This window comes from Nannospalax galili, unplaced genomic scaffold, assembly GCF_000622305.1.
Source record: "Nannospalax galili isolate Female #2095 unplaced genomic scaffold, S.galili_v1.0 scaffold1688, whole genome shotgun sequence".
NCBI lineage: Eukaryota > Metazoa > Chordata > Mammalia > Rodentia > Spalacidae > Nannospalax > Nannospalax galili.
In genome coordinates, this window is record NW_008358621.1 from 734,363 (window position 1) to 758,034 (window position 23,672).

The window sequence follows — 23,672 nt, forward strand, 5'->3', positions numbered from 1 at the left end:
CAGGCTTTGAAAGTCAATTATTTGAAACCGAGGCAGCAGAGGCCTGGAGGGCCTCTCAGAATTCTCAGAGCAAACAGGTTTTTGGCATGTCAGAGTAAAAGAAACAGGATTGAATTTCCCCTCTATTCACCTGGGGAAAAGTCATTCTGCTGTTGGTGAACTTGGCTCGGAGGTAGGCTGAAGGGGTGGGGCCTTTTAGGGTCATTGAGAAAGGCCCCAGAGGTGGGAGGTGGTGGACTTCCCCTCCCATGGCAGCTGGTTCTAGAGTTGAGGACCACCAGGGCTGGTGTGATTCCCTTGTGCTGCCGATCAAAAGAGCTTGCTCCTGTCTCAGAAGCTGAGTTAAGGTGGCAAGTTCAAGTCTTGACGTGATCATGGCTGGTTTGTAAGTGTGTCAGAAAAACCTGTTTACTTTTGGAAGCCCTTGTCAAGAAACTCCAATGGACTCTCATATGAACATTTGAAAATTGCCCTGTTCTGACTTTTTTCTAGTTTCCTGTCTAGAACTTGTAATGTTAATTACTCTTGCCTTTACTTCTCCTTCACATCTCCTATTCACGATTCAAGGACTTTTTTTTTTCCCCCTTAAAGACAATAGCTACGCAGTTTGGGAGTCTTTTAGATAGACCCACTGAAGGGGTACTCCAATTGCCTCACCCTGCGTCCCTGTTCAGCCGGAGCAGTCTGCGTCCCTATTCCCTATTGGCAATTTGGGTAACCTCTTCAGAGGATGGTGTGATAAGAATAGGAGGTAGGAATTGGCTAAACATTTACGGTAAAAAGACCCCAAAGAAATGTAGCCAGTTTCTTAACTAAAAGTCAAAATTTCCTTGGGCCTGTTAGAAACATACTCTGTTCCAAGGCCAAAAATGTCAAAAGTATTTGGGAGCTCTTATCTAATCCCTTAAAGATTTTAGGGTTACCTCTTCAGAGGGGAGGGGGGATGTTAGAGGGGAGGGAGTGCGCATGGATTTGATCAAAACACCTTATATGCATGTATGAAATTCTCAATAAAGTTTTTGTAAAACTGAAAAAAAAAAAAAAAGAGAAAAGAAAAGCCTCTTTACCTCTCTGCTTGTCCTGATCTGTGAGATGGAGGGAAGATGCAGACACCTGTATGTGAGGGCTGGGACAAGTATGCTGGGTAACTGAGCTTTGCCTGAATCCTTTAGAGGACCACAGGGGTGCTATGCTTGTTTTTTTCCAGACAGAATCTCATGTAGCCTAGTCTAGCCAAGCCTGACCTTGAACTTCTAATCCTTCTGCCTTTACCCCCAAGTCCTAGGATTACAGGACTTAGTTAGCAGGGTTGGGGATCAAACTCAGTGAATGCTAGGCAAGCACTCAACCAACTGAGCTATGCCTTATAAAGGTGGCCCTTCCCCCAGAAACCACTCATAACTGGAGCACAGGAGCCCCAATTTCAACAGATGAGTCTGAGGGACGGGGGCCCAGGACCAGATGTAGGGATGTGCACCCCACTTAGTCTCCACGTGTTGTAATGCAGTGGGGTAGGGATGATTGATGTGGGGAGAGGTAGAGATTTGAACTCTTTTATTTTTAAAATTTTATTTGTATAAGTGTTATACCTGCATGTGTGTAAGTGCACCCATGTCATGCAGTGCCCATGGAGGACAGAAGAGGGCGTCAGATCACCTGGAACTGAAGTTACAGTTGTTAGCCACCATGTGGGTGTTGGGATTTGAACCCGCGTCTTCTGCAAGAACAGCCAGTGTTCTTAACCGCTGAGCCATCTCTCCAGCCCCCCTGAGATTTGAGCATGTAGAACTCTTAGAATACAGAGACAGGGTCTAGTGACTTTGCCAGTTTGTACCTGGGCACTTGGACATGGTGCCCCTTGAGCTGAGATCCCTGCTCCAAACTATCTGGGCAAGCCTCAGGTCAGGGGAAAGCCCCATTCATGTCTGATCTTCCCCTCCCTCTAGCACACATCCTCAGAGATTCCCACAAGGAACTTTCAAAACTCCCAATGCCTATCTGGTGTGTCCTCCAGACCAGTGAGATCAAACAGCCCATGGTGGATGGACTGTTTTTAAAAGCTCCCAGGTGGGGCTGGGGATATTACTCATTTGGTAGAGTGCTTGCCTGGCATGCACAAAGCCCTGGGTTTGATTCCCTATACTGGTGGCACTCTGCTGTCATTTCAGTACTTGGGAGGTACAGGCAGGGGAATCAGAAGTTCAAGGTCATCCTTGGTTACATGGTGAATCTGAGGCCAGCCTGGGCTACATGAGACCCTATCTCAACCAAAACTAACTGACTGACTAACTAACTAAATAGCTCCCAGGTGGTTTCAAGAGCAGCTGAACATGAGAGGTGGGGACAGTCTAGCAGCCAATACCCAAGCCAGACCCTTCCAGATGTCACCCTCCTCACCAATAAAACAAGTCACTACACAGAGCCACCAGGCAAATTAGAAGAGATGCCAGTGGGAGAGATGGCCTGGCACTAATAGATGCTCATTAAAAGCTTGCTGTCCATAATAATAGCATCCATTTCTGGAATACCAATCAGATGCAGAAAACACTTAGGTTTCATTGACAGAGCCTTTTCTCTGGACCAGACCATGATTGGGGTTAGCACATCTTCCCTTAGGAGGAAGGCTGCCTTTGTCCTGGTTTGGGACATATGGGTGTGTCTTCCCAGGCAGGTGTTTGTTTGAACACATCTTAGGCAACCTTGGGCAAACAGTGACTCAGCCACTTGGCCACAGAGAAGTCTCGTCCGGGGCCGGGCGCAGCTTCCTCAGGTTTCTCCCTGTAACCTGTCAAGGCCCAGGAGGATGTGGCAAGCACTTGTGGTGGTTTTCCTATGAGGCCCTAGGGAGGGGCTAGGGGCCAAGGACAGGGGTATCTTCTTAACTCCGTGTTTCTTTAGAAACCTGCTTTGTGTCCATACCCACCTCTGTCCTGGATGCAGGACTCAAGAGACTGAGTGACTTACCCTCCAGGAAAAAGAGGATCCAGGGCTGGCTGGACAGCACCCCATTACTGGAACTTGGGGGTTTTTTTGTTGTTTTTTTTTCACTTTTCCCTTTTTTATTTTATATTTTTTTCTTTTTCATCTTTTTGAGACAGGGTCTCCCTATAGCCCCAGCTGGCTTGGAACTTGGTTTGCAGACCAGGCTGGCCTTAAACTCAAAGAGATCTGCCTGCTTCTGCCTCCCAAGTGCTGGGATTAAAAGTGTGTACTACCACGCCTGGCCTTTCCCTTTTTTTAAAAAAAAAATTTTTTTTTATGTGTAGGGGTGTATTACCTACATGTGTGTAAGGGTACTTAGGTTGTACAATGCCCGCAGAGGCCAGAAGGCGGTGGATCTCCTGGAACTGGAGTTACAACAGTTGTTAGCCACTATGTAGGTGCTGGGAATTGAACCCGGGTCTTCTGCAAGAGCTGTAGGTGTTCTTAACTGCTGAGCCAACTCTCCAGCCCATTTTCCCTTTTTCTTATTCTCAGGTCTATACACCAAGATTTGTGGATCGGGGGGTGTCCCTGCTCCAAGGCTCTCAGGGGAGAGCAAGGGGGATCCATGCCACCTTTATTAATTGTACAGCTAATGAGTAGATGACCTGAGGACTTAGTGCAAAGCAACCCCAGCAGGGACCTCCAACAGATTCCTGTCTGGTGTGGCATGCTGTCGTCCACTTTACTCTTCAGTGACATACCTCAAGCATGTCTGGGGGGTCTCTGGAAACAAAGGCTTGGGACCAATTCTAGCTCCCTCATTCACTGCTATGTGACCTCCAGTGAGTCCCAGCCCCTCTCTGGGCTCCTTGTTTTTCTCATCTGTAAGGCACTGAGTTGGAACTGTATTTGCTCTTGGTTTGAGCATACAGACTCCTGATATGGAAGAAGGTCTCAGACAAAGAGACAGCCCCCTGGGCAAACCATTCCTGGAGGAATCTCGATGCCCACATAAGCCCTAAGGTCAGCCCTACAGCGCTGTGTAGAAGCTCTGTGACAAGGAAGGTGGCTTAGCCTCTGTGAGCTGCTTTCTTTATAATGTAATGACAAGAGTTGACTTTGTTACACTGGCTAAGTGAGACATTCTGTAGCATGCCTCTAACAGTGCCTGGGACACAGGCACTGTCTTCTGCATGTCCTCATGGTCACTGGTGAGGTGACTCTACTTTTAAGAGCCTGAGTGTCTCACACGGGCATGGCAGTACCTACCTGGCCAGAGGAGATCCTGCAAGGATTAAATGAGATACTAGGCCCTTGTAGGCACCTGGGAAATAGCCTTAATCGCAAAGTCAACCTCCTTGGGTGTGGTTGAGTCTGTCTCCCTTTGCCAAGCTCCATCTACAGGATTTCTCAGGAGCCAGAAAGTTTGACCTGTAGGGTGGCATGGCATTTAGCAATGCTGTTCAGCTACTCAGGCATCCTGGATACCCGGGCTTCCATCTTTGCCCTGTCCAACCAGTTTAGCCTATGGCTCTGGTCCCACTGGCCCCAGCCCAGCCTGCTTCTTCAGCCAGTGCCAGTTGCACCTTCTTGTGTCCTCTGTATCAGGATTCTCTACCCTTAGGTCCTGAAGCCTGTGGACTTGTAGTCCAGATCTGCAGGCACCGCCCCCTTCTGTCCAATCATTTACCTATTCTCCATCATACGGGAAGTCCTGCTAGTCAGGCTTTTGGGGCTGGAGGGTGGGTGCTGACCAGCAGGGGCCTTGGGCTGTGCAGACAGCAGCTTTGGCCTGTGGGGACAGCATCCACCTGGCTCCTGAGCCCCTTAGGCCCCACTTAAGAGGCTGTCCTTCACTTGGAGGCCCATTCAGCTAAAGATGCCTTCAGAAATGGAAATTTGGTCCATTTGTTTGTGATTTACTCCCTGACACTTAACGGGAACCCGATGGGACCAATAAAGGCTCCCAGAGTGCCCAGTGCCCGTCTCAGAAGGGCTGGAGCCCATCCAGTTCTCTGGAGGCAAAAAAAAATCTCAAAGCGGAGCCGACCGCTCTACTCCCACCCCAGGACACCCCACGTTCACTGAGACTCCCTAAACTCTTGAAAGCCCCTTGCTGTTCCCCAGCCCAGCCGTGGGCTGCCAGCCTTTCCGTGCTGGGGGCAGGGGGCCGAGGGTTCTGATTCTGAGACAGAGAAAAGGCCACGGACGGGATGTGGGCCAGGGCAGGAATATTCTGAGCACAAGGTAGGTAGGGCCAGGATGGAGAACAAATCCAGTTTTCAATTTTCCTCAAGAGAAAAGTGAGCTCATGAGAGACAGAATAATTTTCCAGTGTGCTGGCCATAAGTAAAACCTTCTTGAGACGTAGTGAGTTATTAAAGTCAAGAAAGAAAAGCAATTGTAAAATCACTTTGCCGTTAGCAGAACTGTACAATACCTCTTATTTCCAGGGGAATTTAATTAGAGGATGGGGGCCAAGCTGGGGAGGGGATAGAGGCTGAGGCTGAGGTTGGGCTGGGAGGCCCCAGTGGCCTGTTCAGGAGGAGGATAATGTGGGCAGAAGGGGGTATTGGAGGAACATTTTCCCTCCCAGCACCACAGAAGGCTCAGGGGCCTGGATGTGAATCTGAAAACCTGGCTTTGTCAGAAATGTAGCATAGAAGATAATTGGGTATGTTGGTTCATGCCTGTTGTCCAAACACTTGGGAGGATGAGGCAGGAGGATTTCAGATACTTGAAGCCAAACTGAGCTGCACAGTAAAATACTTTGAGTTTTTGTTTCGAGACAGGCTCAGTTGAACTCCCTGTATATCCAAAACTGACTTTGAAATTGGATCTCCCATCAGTCTCACCACACACAGCATCTTCCCACCACGTGAATCCAGGTCTGGGTCGCGATGTTTAATCCATTCCCATCAAATGCAGCCTTGAACCAAAAGCTCTGGTTTTTACTGGTCCAACTCACAGATTATTCAGAGCAAGAGTATTGCTCTAGGGGAAGAAAATGGGCTGGTAAGGGAAGTGGCGGTGGCAGCCGTAGCATTTGAGTGGTCTGTAGATTCAGTGGTCTGTTTTCTGCTCTTCATGAAGGAAGATGAACTGACTGGGGGCCTGGGTTCAAGTCCTGACTGGGCTACAGATAGCTGTGTGAGCTTGGGTAAGTTCCAGGCCCCCTCTGACTTTCATCCTTTAGAACTGGGTTGGTCTCGGCCCCACAGGGACATGACATAGGTCTGAATGGACAGTTGACACCTTGTGGGTCATCATAGATGCCCGATTTCAGTTCATCTCTGGGAAACAGCCTTAATCAGCGCTCTCCAGCCTAGTCTGAGAGAGCGTCAGTGAGAATGTTTTATGTACCTCACAATACCTCGAAGTGAGATGTTTTCACTTTAAGAACTGGTGTGTCCAGTGTTTACCACCTCCTGCCTGACAGCCACTGCCCTAGCATGGCGGGCCACATTTGGGGAAATAACATTATTTATTCTATCAAGATTCAGCTAACTGGGCTCAGAGCAATAATTGCTGCAGGGTGCAAGTAACAGATTTTATTTTTATTGATCAAAATGTATTTTTTTTTTACCAAAACACATCAAACTAGAAGAGGCATAAGCAGCAGGGGCAAATTGGATTTAAACTCGTTCGAGAAGTGGCTCCTCAGCAGCACATTTGCAGAGTCGTCTGATTTTAGTAAGATTCTCAGAGTCCATGGAGCTCATGTGAGGGTCCCTGGGTAGAAGGGGCCATTCAGCTGCTATGGTGAAGACACTGAATTTGCATCTGGGTCGGGGGAGTGGATTGAACATCTGGATGCAGATGGGGGGTTGGTAGATGGAGGATCTGTATATTGGTTTTCAGGGCTTCTGTCCCCCAGCCTTCTTGGAGCAGTCAGCAGGGGCTGGGCGACTGGTCCTGCATAAATCCATCTCTAATGAGATTCTTGTACAAGGAGATGCTAACAGACATTGCCAACAATTACACTGGCTTGAAGAGCAAACTGTCGTGCACATCTGCTGGGGTGGTGCAAAGTTAGAACACCATTTTGGGCCTGGAGAAGGAGGTCATTCATTCATTCATTTGCGACTGTAGACCAGCTCCTCTCCTGGGCATCAGGAAGAAAACAATGAACAAAACAGAAATGAGTATGTGTCCTCATAGAGTAGACTCAGAGCCCTTCAAGTTGTTCAAGTCAGAGGCTGCACAGTTGTCCATAGATTGGTCCGTGTGGTCCCAATTTCAGCCTTTTAAAGGTCACTCTTGATTCTGTGAGCTCTTCTCCTCCCTCTAACTGTAGAGCTTCATGCTCTGGGAAGGATGTTGGGGATCAAGAACTGGGACTTAGGTCAGAAACCAAATGGAGAGGAGTGTCCAGAGAGTGGTGTCCAGAGGCCTGTAGGAGGCAGCGGGGCCTGCTTCGCTGGGGACTGTGGAGATCCTGTGATACAGCAACCACAGGAGGTTGAATAGGAAGGATCAAGCTTAAACAGGAAATTCGACCTCCACGGTGCCCCCTGATTGTGCTGAACATCATCTTGCCCCAACTTCACTGTGAGAAAGATCACAACTTTCTGTTCCTCAGTTTCCTCCCTGAGGAAGAAGAGTTTTAAGTATTGGGGCTGGAGAGATGGCTCAGCAGTTAAGAGCACTGATTGCTCTCACAGAGGACCTGAGTTCAGTTCCCAACACCCACATGACAGCTCACAACCACCCGTAACTCCAGTTCCAAGGGATCTGATGCCCTCTTCTGACCTCCTCAGGCATTGCAGCACACTTACATACATGTAGGCAAAACACTCATATATATAACATTTTAAGTCTTTTCTTGGGCTCTAGGGCCCTCTGTGCAAAGCAGCCCCACTTTGTGGGTTGCCATAGACAGTTCTGTGGAATCCCTGTACATTAGAGGTTCTCAAAGCCTCATATTTCCCCCTATCCTCCTAACCCCCAGACCGCAGAAGGGGCACTTGGGAGCCAGGCTTCAAAGGGACCTTCTTGGGCTCCACCCCGAGGCCCACCAGGTTGAGAACCACGACTGTACACATGGTTCTTCAGACTGTCCCCTGGTTTGAACGAAGTCCTTGCCTCTTGTCATCTGTGCAGGTCTCTGCACCTTTCTGTGTTTCCTGAGAACTGACCCCCCCCCCACCTACATATGAGGTGACTGAAGAGTCTAACCACCTGTTGGGATTCTGGTTCATCTCAGCACAGGTCCTTAGCAACAGAAGGAAGCTACACAAGGCAGCCAAGTATTCAGCAGGCTCATGCTGGTCACCTTTGCAAACTGACTTCACCAACTCAGAATCAACATTACAAAGTCTGAGAAGAGCTGAGAGGCTGCATCTTAGAATTGACCACAGAACCTAAGACCTTAACACCCTGGAGGGACTAGCTAGCACATCCCTTTCTGACCGGAAGAAACAGGCTCTCTGAGGCACTGCACCTGGTCCCAGTGACAGGGTGTCACAGCTGGCTCCCCTTCCCCATGCCTCCTGACCACCTACCTTCCCTGCTCTGTGCTATCCTTTGAGTCCTCACAGCCAACCATCTCCAAGGGACCCACTAGGCTATCTACCTCTTTGAGCTTTGAATTGAGAGACCCTTGAGTCTGCTGTTTTACCCCCTTAGCACGAGTTTAGAGCCCCACCTGCACACATCACATAGAAAGCACAGCCCCCAAAGTTCAAGTCTGTCTTTCACTTCCATCCACTGAAGTTCCCCCACCCCAGGGTTGGGGGCACCTGGGCAGGGGCAGAGACAGCAGGCCTTCACCTGATGGGGACAGGCGCCAACTCTTGCTTGACTGTCCCTGCTGCCCAGCATCCTGGTGTTAGGACTCGATTGCAGGTCTGCTCTTGACCAAGTCTTATGGGGCAGGGGTGTCTGCCTGACGTAAGATGTAACCCTAATTAAGAAATAAGCCGCCTCGTCCAGCTCCCCAGCAATCATTTGGCTAAGTAACTCGCATGGTCCAATGCCTCAGAAATCACCATTAGAGAACGCTTCTTATGGCCATAAAATTTCTCGTTTTCTGCCTCTCGTCAGTCTCCCCCACCATCTTCAAGTTGCTTTATTTACACATTCGTCCTCAAACAATGGCAATAAACTCTTTCCCAGAGTGTTGCAAATCAGAAATTTGTCCACATTTTTCCACCACCTTCCACTGTGGACCTGCTCTGCCTGGGAAAGGCCCAGTCAGGCCAGCTGGAGAGGGCTGAGCTGCCAGGATTGATGGAGCCCCTGATGGGAAGGGGTTGCTTGGGAGAGGGCAGGAGGGGAGGAGACAGCCACAGGGAATGCTCCTTGAAAGACCTTGGCTACCCAGCTACCAGGCAGATGCAAGGGGCCCTGGGACTGGCAGAGGGAGAGGCAGGGAGAAGGAGGGAGGGGAGGGGAGGGGACATGAGTGGGGAGCTTTTGCCCTTCTAGGAGAGAAGAGGGGGTTAGTAGCCAGGAGAACAGGGCTGGTCCCAGGCAGCATGTGAGGGACAATTTATTCCCCTCCCACATAGAAAACATGATCTCAGGGTACCCTGTGGCCCACACTGCACCCCAAACCTAGCATTCCACCTTCTGGAATTCCTTCAACCCCCAGGGACCCACAGTCTTTTCAAGAGCAATAAGCATCTATCTAATGACAGCCAGTCCTACTGTGTGCTGAATACACTAGGCACAAGGAAAAGTAATGAATAAGCAGGCACAACCCAGGGCCCCTTCTTAGGTTGACCTTAGGTGTCCAGGGGGACCCCTTCTTTTCAGAGATGAGGAAAATGGAGCTCAAAGGGGGTTTAGACTCAACAAAGTTTCCACAGAAATTCGGAGGAATGTCAAGGTTCCCATCTGAACTTATCTTGTTTTTTGACCAACCCAAAGACCTACTAGAGACTCTCTTGTGGATGAGGCTGTATGCCACTACACCTGGCTTCTTACATGGGTTCCAGGGATCAAACTCAGATCCTCATGCTAGCCAACTGGGCTAGCTCCCCAGTTCTCCAGTTTTGTGTCTCTGATGAATAAGTCCTCTGGTTTCTGTTTTTAGCTGATAGGTACATTTTTTTCTTATTTAAAAAAATTCTTTGATAATGTCATACACGTATATAATGTATCTTAATCATATCCACCCCCCCAATACCCCCTCAGGTCCCCCAACACCCTCCCAACTTCATGTCCTCTTCATATATAGCCCACTGAGTCTAATTAATGCTAATTGCACATGGGTGTGGGGTCATCCACTGGGGCATGGGCAGCCAACCAGAGGAAACCCCCTCCCACCCCCCAAAAGAAAAGTCACACCTCTCTCTCAGTAGCAATCAACTGCCAATAATGCCGCAGTTAAGTGTAGGGCCTCAGGATCCCCATTCTCCCTCCCTGCTTGGGATATTTATTTATTTATGAATGTTTTGCCTTCATGTATGTAAGTGTACCATGTGCCTGCAGTGCCTGAGGAGGCCAGAAGAGGGCATTGAATCCCCTAGAACTGGAGTTATGGACAGTTATCCACTATGTGGGTGTTGGGAACTGAACCCAGGTCCTCTGCAAGAGCAACCTGTGCTCTTAACCACTAGCCCATCTCTCCAGACCACATGCTGGAATTTTTAACTGACTTGATCTTATGCAGGTAATGCAGCTGCTGAATTCATATGTGCAACAGCCATGTCATGTCCAAAGGATGGCATTTCACAGCATTCCTCCCCATCCTCTGGCTCGTATATTCTTTCCACCCCCTCTTCCAAGATGTTCCCTGAGCCTTTGGGGAGTGCTTTATGAAGAACATTCTATAATGGCTGGGCACTTGGTAGCATGTGCCAGGCCCTGGGTTCCATTCTCGGGAATGTGAGGAAGAGCATTCTAGAATGATAGGACCCATAGAATTGTTCCCAGTTGCCCCAAACTGGAGTAATATCAAGGATAACAGAAGAAATATAGTCTCCATCCTCCCAAAACTCTCTACTCTGGGGAAGCCCAGTCTGAGGAGGTGACCCCAGTCTCCACATGTGAGAAATTCAAAGGAACCTCTTACAACAGAATTGTCAGATCTCCCTTGTAAAAAGAACGTACCCATCACAAGCTAAGTGTTGCTAGTCATGGTGGGGCACACCTGTGACCCCAGCCCTTAAGAGACTGAGGCAGGAGGGTTGTGAGTTCTAGGTCAGCCTGGGCTGCATTGCGAGACTCTGTCTTAAAGAAACAAACAAAAGCTAAGTATTTTAAAAAATATTTTATTATTATTTTTATTTTATGTATATGAGCGTATTGCCTGCATGCATGTGAGTGCACCCATGTCGTGCAATGCTGTGGAAGTCAGAAGAGGGCTTCAAATTCCCCTGGAACTGGAGTTAAGGACAATTCATAGCTGCCATGTGGGTGCTGGGAATCAAACCCAGGTCCTCTGCAAGAGCAGTCAGTGCTCTTAACCGTTGAGCCATCTCTCTAGCCCCAAAAGCTTAGTATTAATCTCCCGAAGCAAAGGGTGGGAGATGGGACAGATGCCACAGGGGTTCAAGCCAGACTCTGGTGTGTTAGACACAGAGGACTTTGTGGGGAAGATGTCTAGTCTAGGGGAGGTGGGCAGGTAGATATTGGGAAGTGGCCTAATGGTGCTGTCCAGGCTACAAGCTGGACATAGAGCTTGTTGGACTCAGTGAGGGATGACCTGAAATGCTTGGTGGTTAAGGAGAGGCTGAACAGCAACCTTGGCTTTTTAGACTGCAAGGAGTTTATGTGAGTTATCCGTCCCTGAGAGGGTCCGGGTAAGGCCAGGATGCACCCTGCAGATTACTGTGGTGACCACAGAGGCTGGAATGCAGGTTTCCTCTTGGCTTAGTATGGATACCAGGGTAACAGACACAGGTGCCTCTTCTGTGTGGTGTGAGCAGCTGTCCCCCTTCCCCTCCCCTGACTTTGAGGCTTCTTTGGTTTTTGGGTTTTTTTTTTTTTTTTTTTTTTTTTTTTTTTTTTTTTTAAAAAAAAAAAAGAGACAGGGTCTTTCTGTAGCCCCAGCTGTTCTGGAATTCACTATGTAGACCAGGTTGGCCTTGAACTCACATCCGCCTGCTTCTGCTGGGATTAAAGGCGTGGATCACCACGCCGGGGGCCCTGAGGCTTCTTTTTAGGTCACCTCCTTCCTGAGGGTCTGTCACCTTCTTCAGTTGGCCCCCTAGTGTCCAGCACTTGTGTTTCTGCTGACACACTTACCTGAGACACCTCCCCGCACCAGGATCCAATCCTCTGCAGATGCCATTTGCACTTGGGAAAGTCCCCTGTGGAAAGGATGGTGTGGCTGAGTCGTGGCTGTCTGTGAGAAATCGCCACCTTCAAGGAGTAAGAAGGATAGAGAGATGGCTCAGTGGTTAAGAGCACCAGCTGCTCTTGCAGAGGACCCGGGTTCGATTTGCAGCATCCACAGCTAACAACCATCCTAAGTCCAACTTCTTCTGACTTTCAGGGGCATTGCACGACATGTGTACCACGTGCACACATGCAGGCAATACACTCATACACATCAAATAAAAATAATAAATAAAACGATTTTTTAAAAAGCATAAGAAGACAAAGGAGCATTCGTTCACTTGACCCCTCTGAACCCACTTGAAAAGCCGGGCATGGTGACAACAGGCTTGTAATTCCAGCACTGAGGAGTTTGAGACGGGTCAATCCTGGAACGCTCACTGACCAGCCAGCCTGGCCTACTCGCTAAAGTTCCAGGCCAATGAGAGCCCCTGTGTCAAACAAAAAGTAGAAGACACCTGAGGCACGACACCCGAGGCTATCCTCTGACCTCCACATGTGTCTGTACAACATGCATACAGCCTCTCGGTACTCACACGTGTACACACACACACACATAGAGAACTAACCTGAGGAAAAAGTCAACAAAAACTGGTGATTATTTTTAACGTGATCTTAAAGTCACAGGAAGAATGAAAGAAATGTGGAGCTTGGCTCCTCTTAAGGGGGGGCTTATTCCTGCTTCCAAGGCACTCATAGTACCCAGCCCCTAAGTCTCAATCCACAGCTGCCACCTCTCCCCATACTGTATGTCAGCCACATAGGACCATGGGTCTTTAAAGAGACGGAGCTGTAAGGGCTGCTTTGACTTTCTGTCTTTAGGCAGGTTAAACCTAGTTTTGAACTCTGCACCCAAGAAGTCTTACCTAAGTGTCCTTTTAAAAGCGCAGATGTTTCCAACCCTGGACACCCTGCCTTTTCTCTCCCACATGTGATCTGTGTTTGGTTCCCAGTTCAGTGCCAAAGAAAGAGCTCCAGATCCACCATGAAAAAACATAGCTCTGAATTCTGGCCATACAATCACACCGTGCATTTCAAACTGTACCACTTCCTTCTTCCTGGAGTTACCCCTTCCTGTCAGGATGTATAAACAGCGCCCTCTACTGCCTAAGAACAGTACTAGTCGGCTAGCACAGGGTCAAGGTCAAAATGACCTACGTAGACCTCACATTTTGTGGCACAAATTGTCTCTCTAGGACTCGGAACTTGAAAACCCATTGTGGAGTTAGGTGGGGACCTCCTGAAGGAAGAAGGGTTTTGTCAAGTTGTGAGCAGGTGAGAGTTGAGCTCCTGCTTTCCCAGAGACCCTCCCTCTTTCCCATCCTTGGGTTGGATGAGTGGAGTACCAAAGGGCTGAGAGCCCAGAGACCCTGTTTGCATCGGCACCTCTCCAGGACCTCTGTGAAGGCTCCAAGGAGGCGAGTGTTCTGATAGCCTGGGATCTGCTTCTGGGTCCCCAGGGGTCCTTCAGATGTAGAATTGGGTGGGGGTGTCTCAGCTTCTGCCACCCAAGAATTCCCCTGAGAAGGAGGAGGAGGCGCCCCCTGCTGGATGGGTGTAGTTCACCCACCTCCCCAACCCTGGTGAGCGCACCTGAAGTGGGCAAGGCTCTGGCTGAGTAGAGCCTGCCCTGACCCCCAGCCCTGCCATCTTCCTGATGGTAGCCCTGGGCACATCTCTAGGGCTCTGAGTATCAGTTCTCACTCTGCCATGTAACTTTGGCCCAGGGGCTGGAGATGATGGAGCCCTAGGGTCCTCAGGACATTTGGGCTCCTCCAGGGCCCCTGCATAGGGTAGGGGAGAAGAAGGAGACTGCAGACCTGGGGGGCGGGGCGGTCAGCAGGGCTGGGAGTCAGTGGAGGCCCCTCTGCATGAGCAGACGCCTGCTGCTCCTGAGCCCCTGGCTCCCTCCCTTCTCCATCTGCTGGGGCGCCCAGTCTGAAAAGGGTAGAGTGCGTGCCTGGGTCCTTGTAACTAGGACAGGGAAAAGTGTGCACATGTGTATGCGTGCACATGTGTCTCTGTGTGTATGTATGTGTGTGTGCACATGTGCATGTGTCTCTCTGTGGGTGTGTAAGGAAGAGCAGTCAAGTGCAGCTAGAAGTCAGAACTCTGGTCTCCTGTGCATCCCAGAGCAGGACTGGGGGTATTCTACTTTCGAGCCCTAGGTGTGGAGAGGGTGTCCAGGATGCTCAAAAATGAGTCAAGGCTGGACCATGCTTCTCCTCACCAGCAATGCAGAACACAACAGCCCTCAGACTCAGATGGAGCAGGGCACCATGGGCAGAGCCATGTGTCCCCAGCGTCTCTCTCTGCCTTGAGACACCAACTCATCTCTTCATTTGTACATTCGTGCCAGCATCTTCAGTGGCTCTCAGTGTACAGCAGTAGAGAGTCAGTGGTGAACAAATGTGTCGAGAGAGAATGCTTGTCCTTACATGGCTGGTGGTGATAGAGAGAGAGAGAGAGAGGGAGAGAGAGAGAGAGAGAGTTTATGTGTATGTTTGGTGACAGTAAGATGCATCTTTCACTTACCCAATGGCAATAAGTGCTTTGGAAAGGTGAGGCTTTCCAGCAAGAACCCATTCACACAGGGGGAGTCCACAGAATCCTTACGTGGGTCAGTATCCTGCACCTTGCTACTCTGCCCTCCTACCCCTACCTCACAGGACCTGATCAGCCACAGGCTTCAGGAGCCTGCCAGGACGTGACCTCACAGGCATGAGGAGGGAGCTCCAGACAGAGGGCACAGCCTTGAAATAGCCTGCAGTTGTGAGGGAGAGTTGAGGGCGTGGTGGAGAGGACAGGCTTAGGCAGGGCAGAGGCCTGGGACTGAGTTCCTTGGTGCTGGACTGGGTGCATGAGAGTTGTTTGGGTGGCAGTGCCCAGCCCTGAAATGGGCACCCAAGAGGAGCAAATGGAGGAGGTGGACAGAAGGGGGGATTCATCCCCTTGCCAGGAGGCCCTGCCTCTCCGCGGATCACGCTCTCCCTGCTTTTATGCAGGGCTGGTTCCTGCAGACCCACCTGGCCCATGCACACCTGGCGGGATGGTTACAGCTGAGTGCTTCACACAGAGGGGCAGGGAGGGCGCCTGCCACAGCCAGGCTGGCGGCCCCCAGCTGAGCAGTAAATGACTTTTCTATTTGCTGAGGTCTGGGCCCAGGCCTGCTTGGTATTCAGGGACGCTGGGCCCACACTCGCCAGCTCTCTGCTCTATCCGAATTACTTGATTAAAACGCATATCAACTATTATGTGATTCGTTTCTCCGCCACAGCTCTGCACCAGGGCCTATGTTAAATTGTAATAACAGCTAGGCTGGGAGGTGGTGGGAGAGGGATGCAGAGACCGGGCTGGGAGGGCTTCTGTGATGGGGTGGGGAAGGAGAGAGACTCTGGCCAGTGTTGGTTTCCACTGCCTCGGGGTGAGAAGGCATTGGGAGGTGGGCAGATTCAGGGACGACCACGACCTAATGTAAGACTTCTCCTCCAGCATGAAAGAGGACGGAAAGCCTGGGGAGGGAAAGCGGTCACAACGATTTCACAAACACAGAGTTCTTGGCAAAGCTGCTACAGTGAGCATCCATCACCGTGTGAGGAGCCTGGCTCCTTGGCTTTTCTTTCAGCCTCACTGCTCCAGGGCTCCACCAGGCACTGGTAAAATGGCCTGATCTCGCCTGCTGGCTTTCCAAATGATGAGAGAGACTGTATTAGGAAAGTGAAGGATCTACAAGTGCTAGAACGGGACATCAGTGTGTGGCCATGGCTATTGAGGGTATCAGAAGGCATTTATGGTCCTTCTGCCAGGTTGTGCTTATCGGTAAAGCTGTCCTGAACACCTGCTGTATGCCAGGCATCATCCATGTCATGCAAGGATCTGCTGGCCCAGAACAGGCCTATTTGCAGACATGGCTTTTGCAGAGATTACAACATGACATCTGTGTGTGTGTGTGTGTGTGTGTGTGTGTGTGTGTGTGTGTCCATGTCCTGGAACTTACTATGTAGACCAAGCTGGCCTACATCTCATAGAGATCCTCCTGTCTCTGCCTCCAGAGTGCTGGGATTAAAGGCGTGTGCCTGACTTGGTGTTGTTTCTTGTCTTTTGAGACAAGGTCTCTCACTAGGACTTATTGATTAGGCAAGGCTGACTGGCCGGTGAGCCCCAGAGATCTACCTGTTTCTGCCTCCCTGTGCTGGGTCTGTAGTACACAGCATCAGTGGCTTTTTATGTATGTTCTGGGGATTGAACTCGGGTCTTCATGCTTGTGCGGCAAGAATTTTGCTGAGTGAATGTTCTCCAGGCCCCTTGGCCCTGTTTTTTGATGGACAAGGCTTAACAGCCCCCCCAAATGGTGCTGAAATCCACCTGGCCAGGCCTGGGAGGCCTTGCTGAGGGCAACCCACTGTGTAGAATTGTGCTAGATGAGTAGGGCCCCATCCCAAGTCAGGGGGCTGGCTAACAGTGGAGGCAGAGGGCAGCCCCACACATTTGCATGGGAAACCATGAGCTGACCATGGAGCCCTGTGTATGGAAGAGTGGAGAGGACATAGGGCAAGAAGGCCTCACTGGCTTAACTGGGGCTTCCTGGCAGAGCCCCCTCACTGGGCAGGAGCTTCCTGGGTAGGGCTGGGCTGTGGAAGGAGGTCCTGAAGGAGGCAGTGGCAGGGTGGATGTAGGAGGTTATGGGAGTCCTCAGAGACCTCCTGTCCTCCATCAGGTAGAATGCTAACAAACCCAATGTCTCTTCTGCCCTTCAACTGTCCCAGGTTTCTCTGGCTTTTGCAGGGCATGTAACAGTCTTGTTGTTTGATGTCTCTTTGTCCTGTGTCTCAGTTCACTCAGACACAGTGATTCTCCCCTTTGATGAGGAAGTCCCAGCACAAAAGTAATGCCTGCTCCATCAGATTAGGAGACTTTCTTCCCCATAAGATTGGGGGTGCCAAGGTAGAGAGCATGTGTCCTTGCTTGGTATGGGCTCCCTGCTCCTAAGCAGAGGCAGGATCCAGAATCCCAGAGGGGTTTCTTCACTGTCCTCTCTCTTGGGGCCATCTCCAGATCAGTACTCAGCCCCTGGCGGTGGTTGAATCCTGCAAATGCAGAGAAATAGGAAGGCAGGGGTCACAGCTGGCCAGGAGGCTGCTCCCTCTTGCCTACCCGAATCCACCAACTGTCTAATGGATGCTTCCAGGTCTTTCCCCCCGAGTGTTCCCTTCCCAGCCCACTGCCCAGGCTCCAAACCACCAACCTTCCTTGCCACTCTGTGCCCAGTGTACTTAAGCTTGCTGATTAACTTAACTGAGAGGCTGAAGGGCTCCTAGGGGTAGGGAAAGATGGGGGGAAGAAGATGGGGTACAGGGAACCAAATCAAGGGTACCAAAGCATGGCATTGGGGCTCCTTGTGTCTCTTCTCAGGACTGTCTGGTCCTGTTTCTCCACCATCACTAGTAACAACCATCCTACCTGTGTCCTTTTTGTCCCAGATCACTCCCCGTCTGTTTCATTCCACTTCCACAGGTGTAAATGGATATATTTTATCCTCATTTCTCAGTTGAGAAAATCAGAATCTAGAGAGGAGAAGGGACCTCTTCAAGGCTACATGCAAGGAAAAGACAGAGCCCAGGGTCTAGCTCTCAGATCCCAGCTAGACCAGAGCCATCCCAGGGGCCCTTACACACACTCGATCTGTCCCCCTAACTATATCCCTCTCTAGAAATCATGGGCTTAGAGGTGTGTAGCCTCCTTCAAGTGACCGAATCTCTTTGAGCTTTATTTTCCCTGTTTGTAAAAGATTCAGAACTTCACAGACCCGTCAAATGAGGCCCCACAGAGAAGGCTGGTGGTGGTGGTCGGGGGGTCTGGTCCCCTAGGATGGGCCAGGGAGCTTCTGGAAACTGAAGTCGTAAGTAGGCTGCAGTCTTCGTCCCTTAAGATCTCTCTAGATCTCTGTGGACAGAGGGAGAGACTTGTTCTCCTCAGCACCTAGAGCATTGCTATGGCGACACTTTATCCCAGAGGCCTGGTCCACATCCTCTCAGACAGCAGAGATCTGTGGGCTCTGCTCTGCTTCTCTTCAGTTTGGTATCTGGATCCACAGAGGTCCCCAGTTCCCCACTAAGGGGAGGAGCGACAGGGAACCAGGAAGGAACACGCACCAGAAGTCAGTAGGGAGTGTAGACAGCTAGAATTTGGAGAACGGGAGAAAAGGATGGGTTAGGAGGGGACACTAGGTTAGGTAAGGTAGAGTACCTTGGGTTTCATGCCTTAGCCAGCAGAAACCAAACGACCAGTGGCTGTCCATAACTGCAGTTTTAAACACAACCCCTGTGATCTGTAATTATCTCCTTAAGATTTTGCTTTATTTTAAAGACAGGTTTCATGTAGCCCCGGCTGGTCTCAAACTTACTATGTAGCCAAGGTTGACCTTGAGCTTCTGATCCTCCTGTCTCTACCTCCCTAGTGCTGGGATTATATGTGATGCTGGGGATACAACCTAGGGCTTCATGTATGTGAGGCAAGCACTCTACCAAGTGAGCCACATCCTCAGCCTCCTCCTTAATATTCTATGTAAAAGCACTTTAAAAAAATCTAATTCGAGCACCTGGAGAGATGGCTCAGTGGTTAAGAGCACATACTGCTCTTGTAGAGGATCCAAGTTCAGCTCCCAGCACCCATGTCAGGCAGATCACAACTCTCTGTAACTCCAGCTCCAAGGGGTCTACACCCTCTTCTGGCCTCCAAGGGCACCTGCACTTATGTTCACAGACCCACACACATATACACATAATTAAAAATTAACCCTTTTAGGGGCTGGAGAGATGGCTCAGTGGTTAAGAACACTGGTTGTTCTTACAGAAGACCCGGGTTCTAATCCCAGCACCCACATGGCAGCTAACAACTGTCCATAACTCCAGTCTCAGGGGATCCGACAGCCTCTTCTGACCCCTGCAGGCATTGCACAACATGGGTGCACTTACCTACATGCTGGCAATACACGCATAAATTTTTAAAAATTTTTAAATAATTCTTTTAAAAAGTACGTTAGGAGCTGGAGAGATGGCACAGTAGGCAAAGGGACATGCTATTGATCCCAGGGACCCACATGGTAGGAGAGACTCTGACCTTCACATGTGTGCTGTGGCACACTCACACTCACACATACACACACACGCACATACATACACACACACATGAATGCACATGAAATCAAGAAAATGTAATAAAAAAATTTAAAAACCTAATTCAAGGAAGCCACACTCTTGTCAAAGAATATCATTTCCTGTAAGTAGATGGAACGCTCAAAATGACTGACCTAAAACCAGCGTTGTGGTTAAATTCTGCCCAGATGCTGTCACCTGCCCGTAGCGCTAAGCCCAGATCAGGCCTCTCTGTCAGGAACGTGAAGAGTTGTGTTAGACACAAGCCAGGGCTGTGTGACCTATGCAGGAGCCACCAACCATGCAGGACTTTGCAAAGTTAAATGAAAATTAAGTAGCATGGACTGGGGATATGACTTGTCTGGAATGCATAAGACACAAAGGCCAGGTTCTACCTTGTTCACCATGAGCTCATTGACCATTCAGGAGTGCAGTAGGCACTCTGGTAAATGATCTGATAAATGAATGGATGAATGAGTGAATGAATGAATGAACAAAAAAAATCTTGGAGAATGCCAGATATGGAGAAGGAAAGGGAAGGGGGAAAGAAATGGAAACAAAGCGGGGGGGGGCGGTAAGGGGCAGGGTCCCCGGCTGGTGTGCTCTCTCTCTCTCTCTCTCTCTCTCTCTCTCATCATTTGCTAGGCCAGAGATGGGCAAGAGGCTTACGCACTGGTGGGGATGAGGAACCAGTTCTGCTCCACCCACCCACCCTCCCTATCTTTTTGCCCCAACAGCTGGGGTAATTGATCAAGCCACTCCTGCAGCCTCCTGAGCATGATTCATCTGAACCCCACAGTCCCTTCCAAGAGCTAGAAAAAAGAAAACAAGTTCCAGCTTCCTGGCCTCTGCACAGAGGACCAAGGCCTTTACCTCCTCCAGACACCAAAGGGGAAGTCAGTGAGAGGGATGAAGTCACCTGAGTGAGGTCACCCCTTCCTCCTGGGAGGTCACTCAGAGGTCTGGAATCACCCCTCCCATGGCTATCCGTGGAAACCACAGTCCAAATCTTATGTGTCACACAGAAGGAAACTGAGGCCCAAGGAGGGGAGACTTGCTGAGGCCACATGCTTGGGAGCAGAGCCAGGTGGGCGACTGAGCCTTTTAGAGATGGGCTCTGGTGTCCACATCAACTCCCTCTCACCCTCTTCTCCTGCCTTCCTTCCTCCCTTGGCTTTTGCAGTATCTCCACAAAATGTAGGACTATTCTTTTTAAAAAAATATTTTATTTATTATTTTTATTTTATGTGTACGAGTGTATTGCCTGCATGTATGTGAGTACACCCCTGTCTGTGCAATGCCGCAGAGGTCAGAAGAGGGCTTCGGATTCCCCTGGAACTGGAGTTAAGGACGGTTCGTGGCCTCCATGTGGGTACTGGGAATCGAACCCGGGTCCTCTGCAAGAGCAGTCGGTGCTCTTAACCGCTGAGCCATCTCTCCAGCCCCAGGACTATTCTTAAATATAAACAGAAGTGCTGTCACCCTACAGGTGGACATGTGTTCGTGTGTTGGCTTTGGTATTCCACAGTGACTTGGTGTGTGTGTGCTTTTTCCAAAGGTGAAATTGCATGTTGCACTGGTTTTTATCTCTTTTCTTAAGTCAGACTTACTGACATATAATAAAAATCTAGCCAAACTCCTTCCTCCTTTAGACTGTATCATTCTGAGTTTAAAAATTTTTTTACACTTGGTTATTTATTTTTGTGGGGGAGGGGCACATACCACAGCATGCTTTATGGAAGTCAGAAGACAACTTAAAGGAGGAGTCATTTCTCTCTTTCTACCATGTGGTTTCCAGGGATCGAACTTAGGTTGTCATGTTTGTGTAGCAAGCACCTTTACCCACTGAGCCATCTCACCAGCCCTCATCCTATGAGTTTTGACAGATGTATTTTACCATGAAACCATACCCCTCCCCTGAGTCTCAGGTCTTGGGCATCCATGTCAGTGTGGATAATCTAAATGCCCAACTAGAGGGGATTGTCTTTAAAAACAATGGAATGTTTAGGTCACAAAGCATTTACCCTCTCCCTTGGGGCTGGGCACAGAGGTTGCTTCATGTCCTTCACTGCTTCCTAGTCTCTGGGAGGGACTTGGTCCCCAGGGCAGTGTTTAGAGGTGGACAGAAGCATGACCCTGTGCCCTGCCTCTCATGAAGCCCACTGTGTGTCACTGGCTGCAGGGAACAGGCTGGATGAGGGCTCAGACGTGGAATCGGAACCTGACCTCCCGCTGAAACGCAAGCAGCGCCGCAGTCGTACCACGTTCACAGCCGAGCAGCTGGAGGAGCTGGAGAAAGCCTTCGAGAGGACCCACTACCCGGACATCTACACCCGAGAGGAGCTGGCACAGAGGACCAAGCTCACAGAGGCCCGCGTCCAGGTGAGGAGACACCAGGTGTTCACTGTGGTCCAGAGACTGGGATGGAGAAGACAAGGTGGCCAAATCCTCACCCTAGGGGTTTGCCATGGGTAGTCCTCAGACCATGTGCACAGTAATGACCCCAGCTGGTGAAGGAGCACCACATGCTGGTTGACTGACTAACTGATTGACAGAAAGGTGGAGAGCCCAAGGAGGAGGATGGATGCAGAGTGAGACAGGGGAAGAAAAAAGAAAAGAGAGAGAATGGCAAGAGAAGAGGGGAGGGAGGGATGGAGAGAGAAAGAGAGGGCACCAGTCAGCCAGAGCAGGGCACATAGAGTCTCCAAATCACTCATGAGGAGGGACATTTCCCAGCAGGCCTCTATCTTCCTCAGACAGGGAGTAAGCTCTCCGATGCTGGAAGGATGCAAAAGACAGGGCAATAGTGTTCTGGGTAGATTTGAAGCATCGGGTCAAGGCAGGTTCACCGAAGACGTTAAACACCCTCGGGCTCATGGTCCCTCCTCAGTGGGATTGGTAACAGTGAGAAATGTCAGAGCTAGCTGAGGTTCCAGGCCTGCACGGGGGAAGCAAAGTTGGCCCATCTCTTCTCAGGGTGAGCCCTGGAAATATATTCAGCATCTCTGCACCCACCTGGAAAGGACTAAGGCTGGAGGCGGGGAAGGCATGACAGTCCTGATGAATGGCTTGTGTGGGAACCTGGTCCTGGGCATCTCCCACCATGGTCAGGGGAGACGAGGCATCTGCAGAGGGGCCATCCAAACCATGGCATCATGTGTGTGTGTGTGTGTGTGTGTGTGTGTGTGTGTGTTTGTGTGTGCGTACTGCGTGCGTGCTGGCACTGGCTGCCATCCACAGTGTTCAAGGTGATGGAAATTCAAACTCACATGTCAAGTTGGGATGGCCATTCCCCCAATCCAAGTCACAGGTGCAGAAACTGGCATGCAAAAGAAGTGACCTGGAGGCCACAGAGCTGGCCTGGCCTGGCTGACTCTAAAGCCCATGTTCTTTCTGTGCCCAAGAGGAGGAAATGACTCAGAAGCTGGAATTGGAAAGCACTAGGCAAGGTCCTGGAAGAGTCTGGCCTTAAGCCCTCCAGGAACCAGTGTCTTTCCCTCCACCCTCCCACCCCTGGTAATGAAGGGGGAGGGCAAGGAGAAGAGGGCAGTGAGCAGCAGCCAGCTCATCTCCCCCAGCCCCTCCTGGTGACACTAGAGCTGCAGGCTGCCTTCCCTCATTCCTTGATCCTTGCAGCTGTTGTCCCGGGCGCATTCCTCCCTCTTTTCTCACTGTCCAGTCTGGCAGCCTCGCTGCTTCCCACCACCCAGAAGCCTGGCAGCTCCTTGTAAAAAGTTTCTGGCTGTCAGAGCAATGCTTTTATTGGCCCAAAGGACCAAGGAAACAGGTGTCACTCAAGGTCCAAGGAGGGAGGAATCTGGGAAAGGAAGGCAAACCTAGGAAATTTCGAGTCCCAGGCTGATTCTCCACCATACCCCGGGCCCCTCCTTCCATGACCTGTGAGCTCCCAGGGTGGGGCCAGAGCAGAGGAAGAAACAAACAAACAAAATGTTGAGCTTTTTAAAGGATGGACAGAGGCTGACCCAAAAGTTTAAGAAACACTTAATCCTGAGAGGAGTCTTGAAGCTGCTCAGAGGTTTTTGGAAGTAGGGTGAGGGCTGACCACGCAGCGGCTCAAGGCTAGCAGTGAGGTCTGCAGGAGGAGGTTGTGGACAGAGAGTCCCCTTTCCTGCTGATGACCAGTGGCATCCCTTTTCAGTAGCTAGCTTAGCTTCTGCTCCCCAAAGGATGTTTCCATGAGGAACATGGGATGGAGCTCAGTAGCCGCCAAGGCTCCTTCAGGTTCCAAAGTGCTCCCGACACCACAGATGGCCAGTGAGGAGATAAGATCCCTGTCTCTGGAAG

At 50.3% G+C, this 23,672-nt stretch overlaps 1 protein-coding gene across 3 annotated transcripts in view; it reads left to right on the forward strand.

Moving 5' to 3' along the window:
* The window catches only part of Pax7 (paired box 7), a 103,731-nt gene that overhangs the window by 33,377 nt on the left and 46,682 nt on the right, over nt 1-23,672 (forward strand). For all 3 annotated transcript variants that reach the window (XM_008821809.1, XM_008821810.1, XM_008821811.1), the window contains exon 5: nt 21,550-21,749. In XM_008821809.1, coding sequence (XP_008820031.1) covers nt 21,550-21,749 — 200 coding nt within the window. The remainder of the gene's footprint in view (nt 1-21,549; nt 21,750-23,672) is intronic.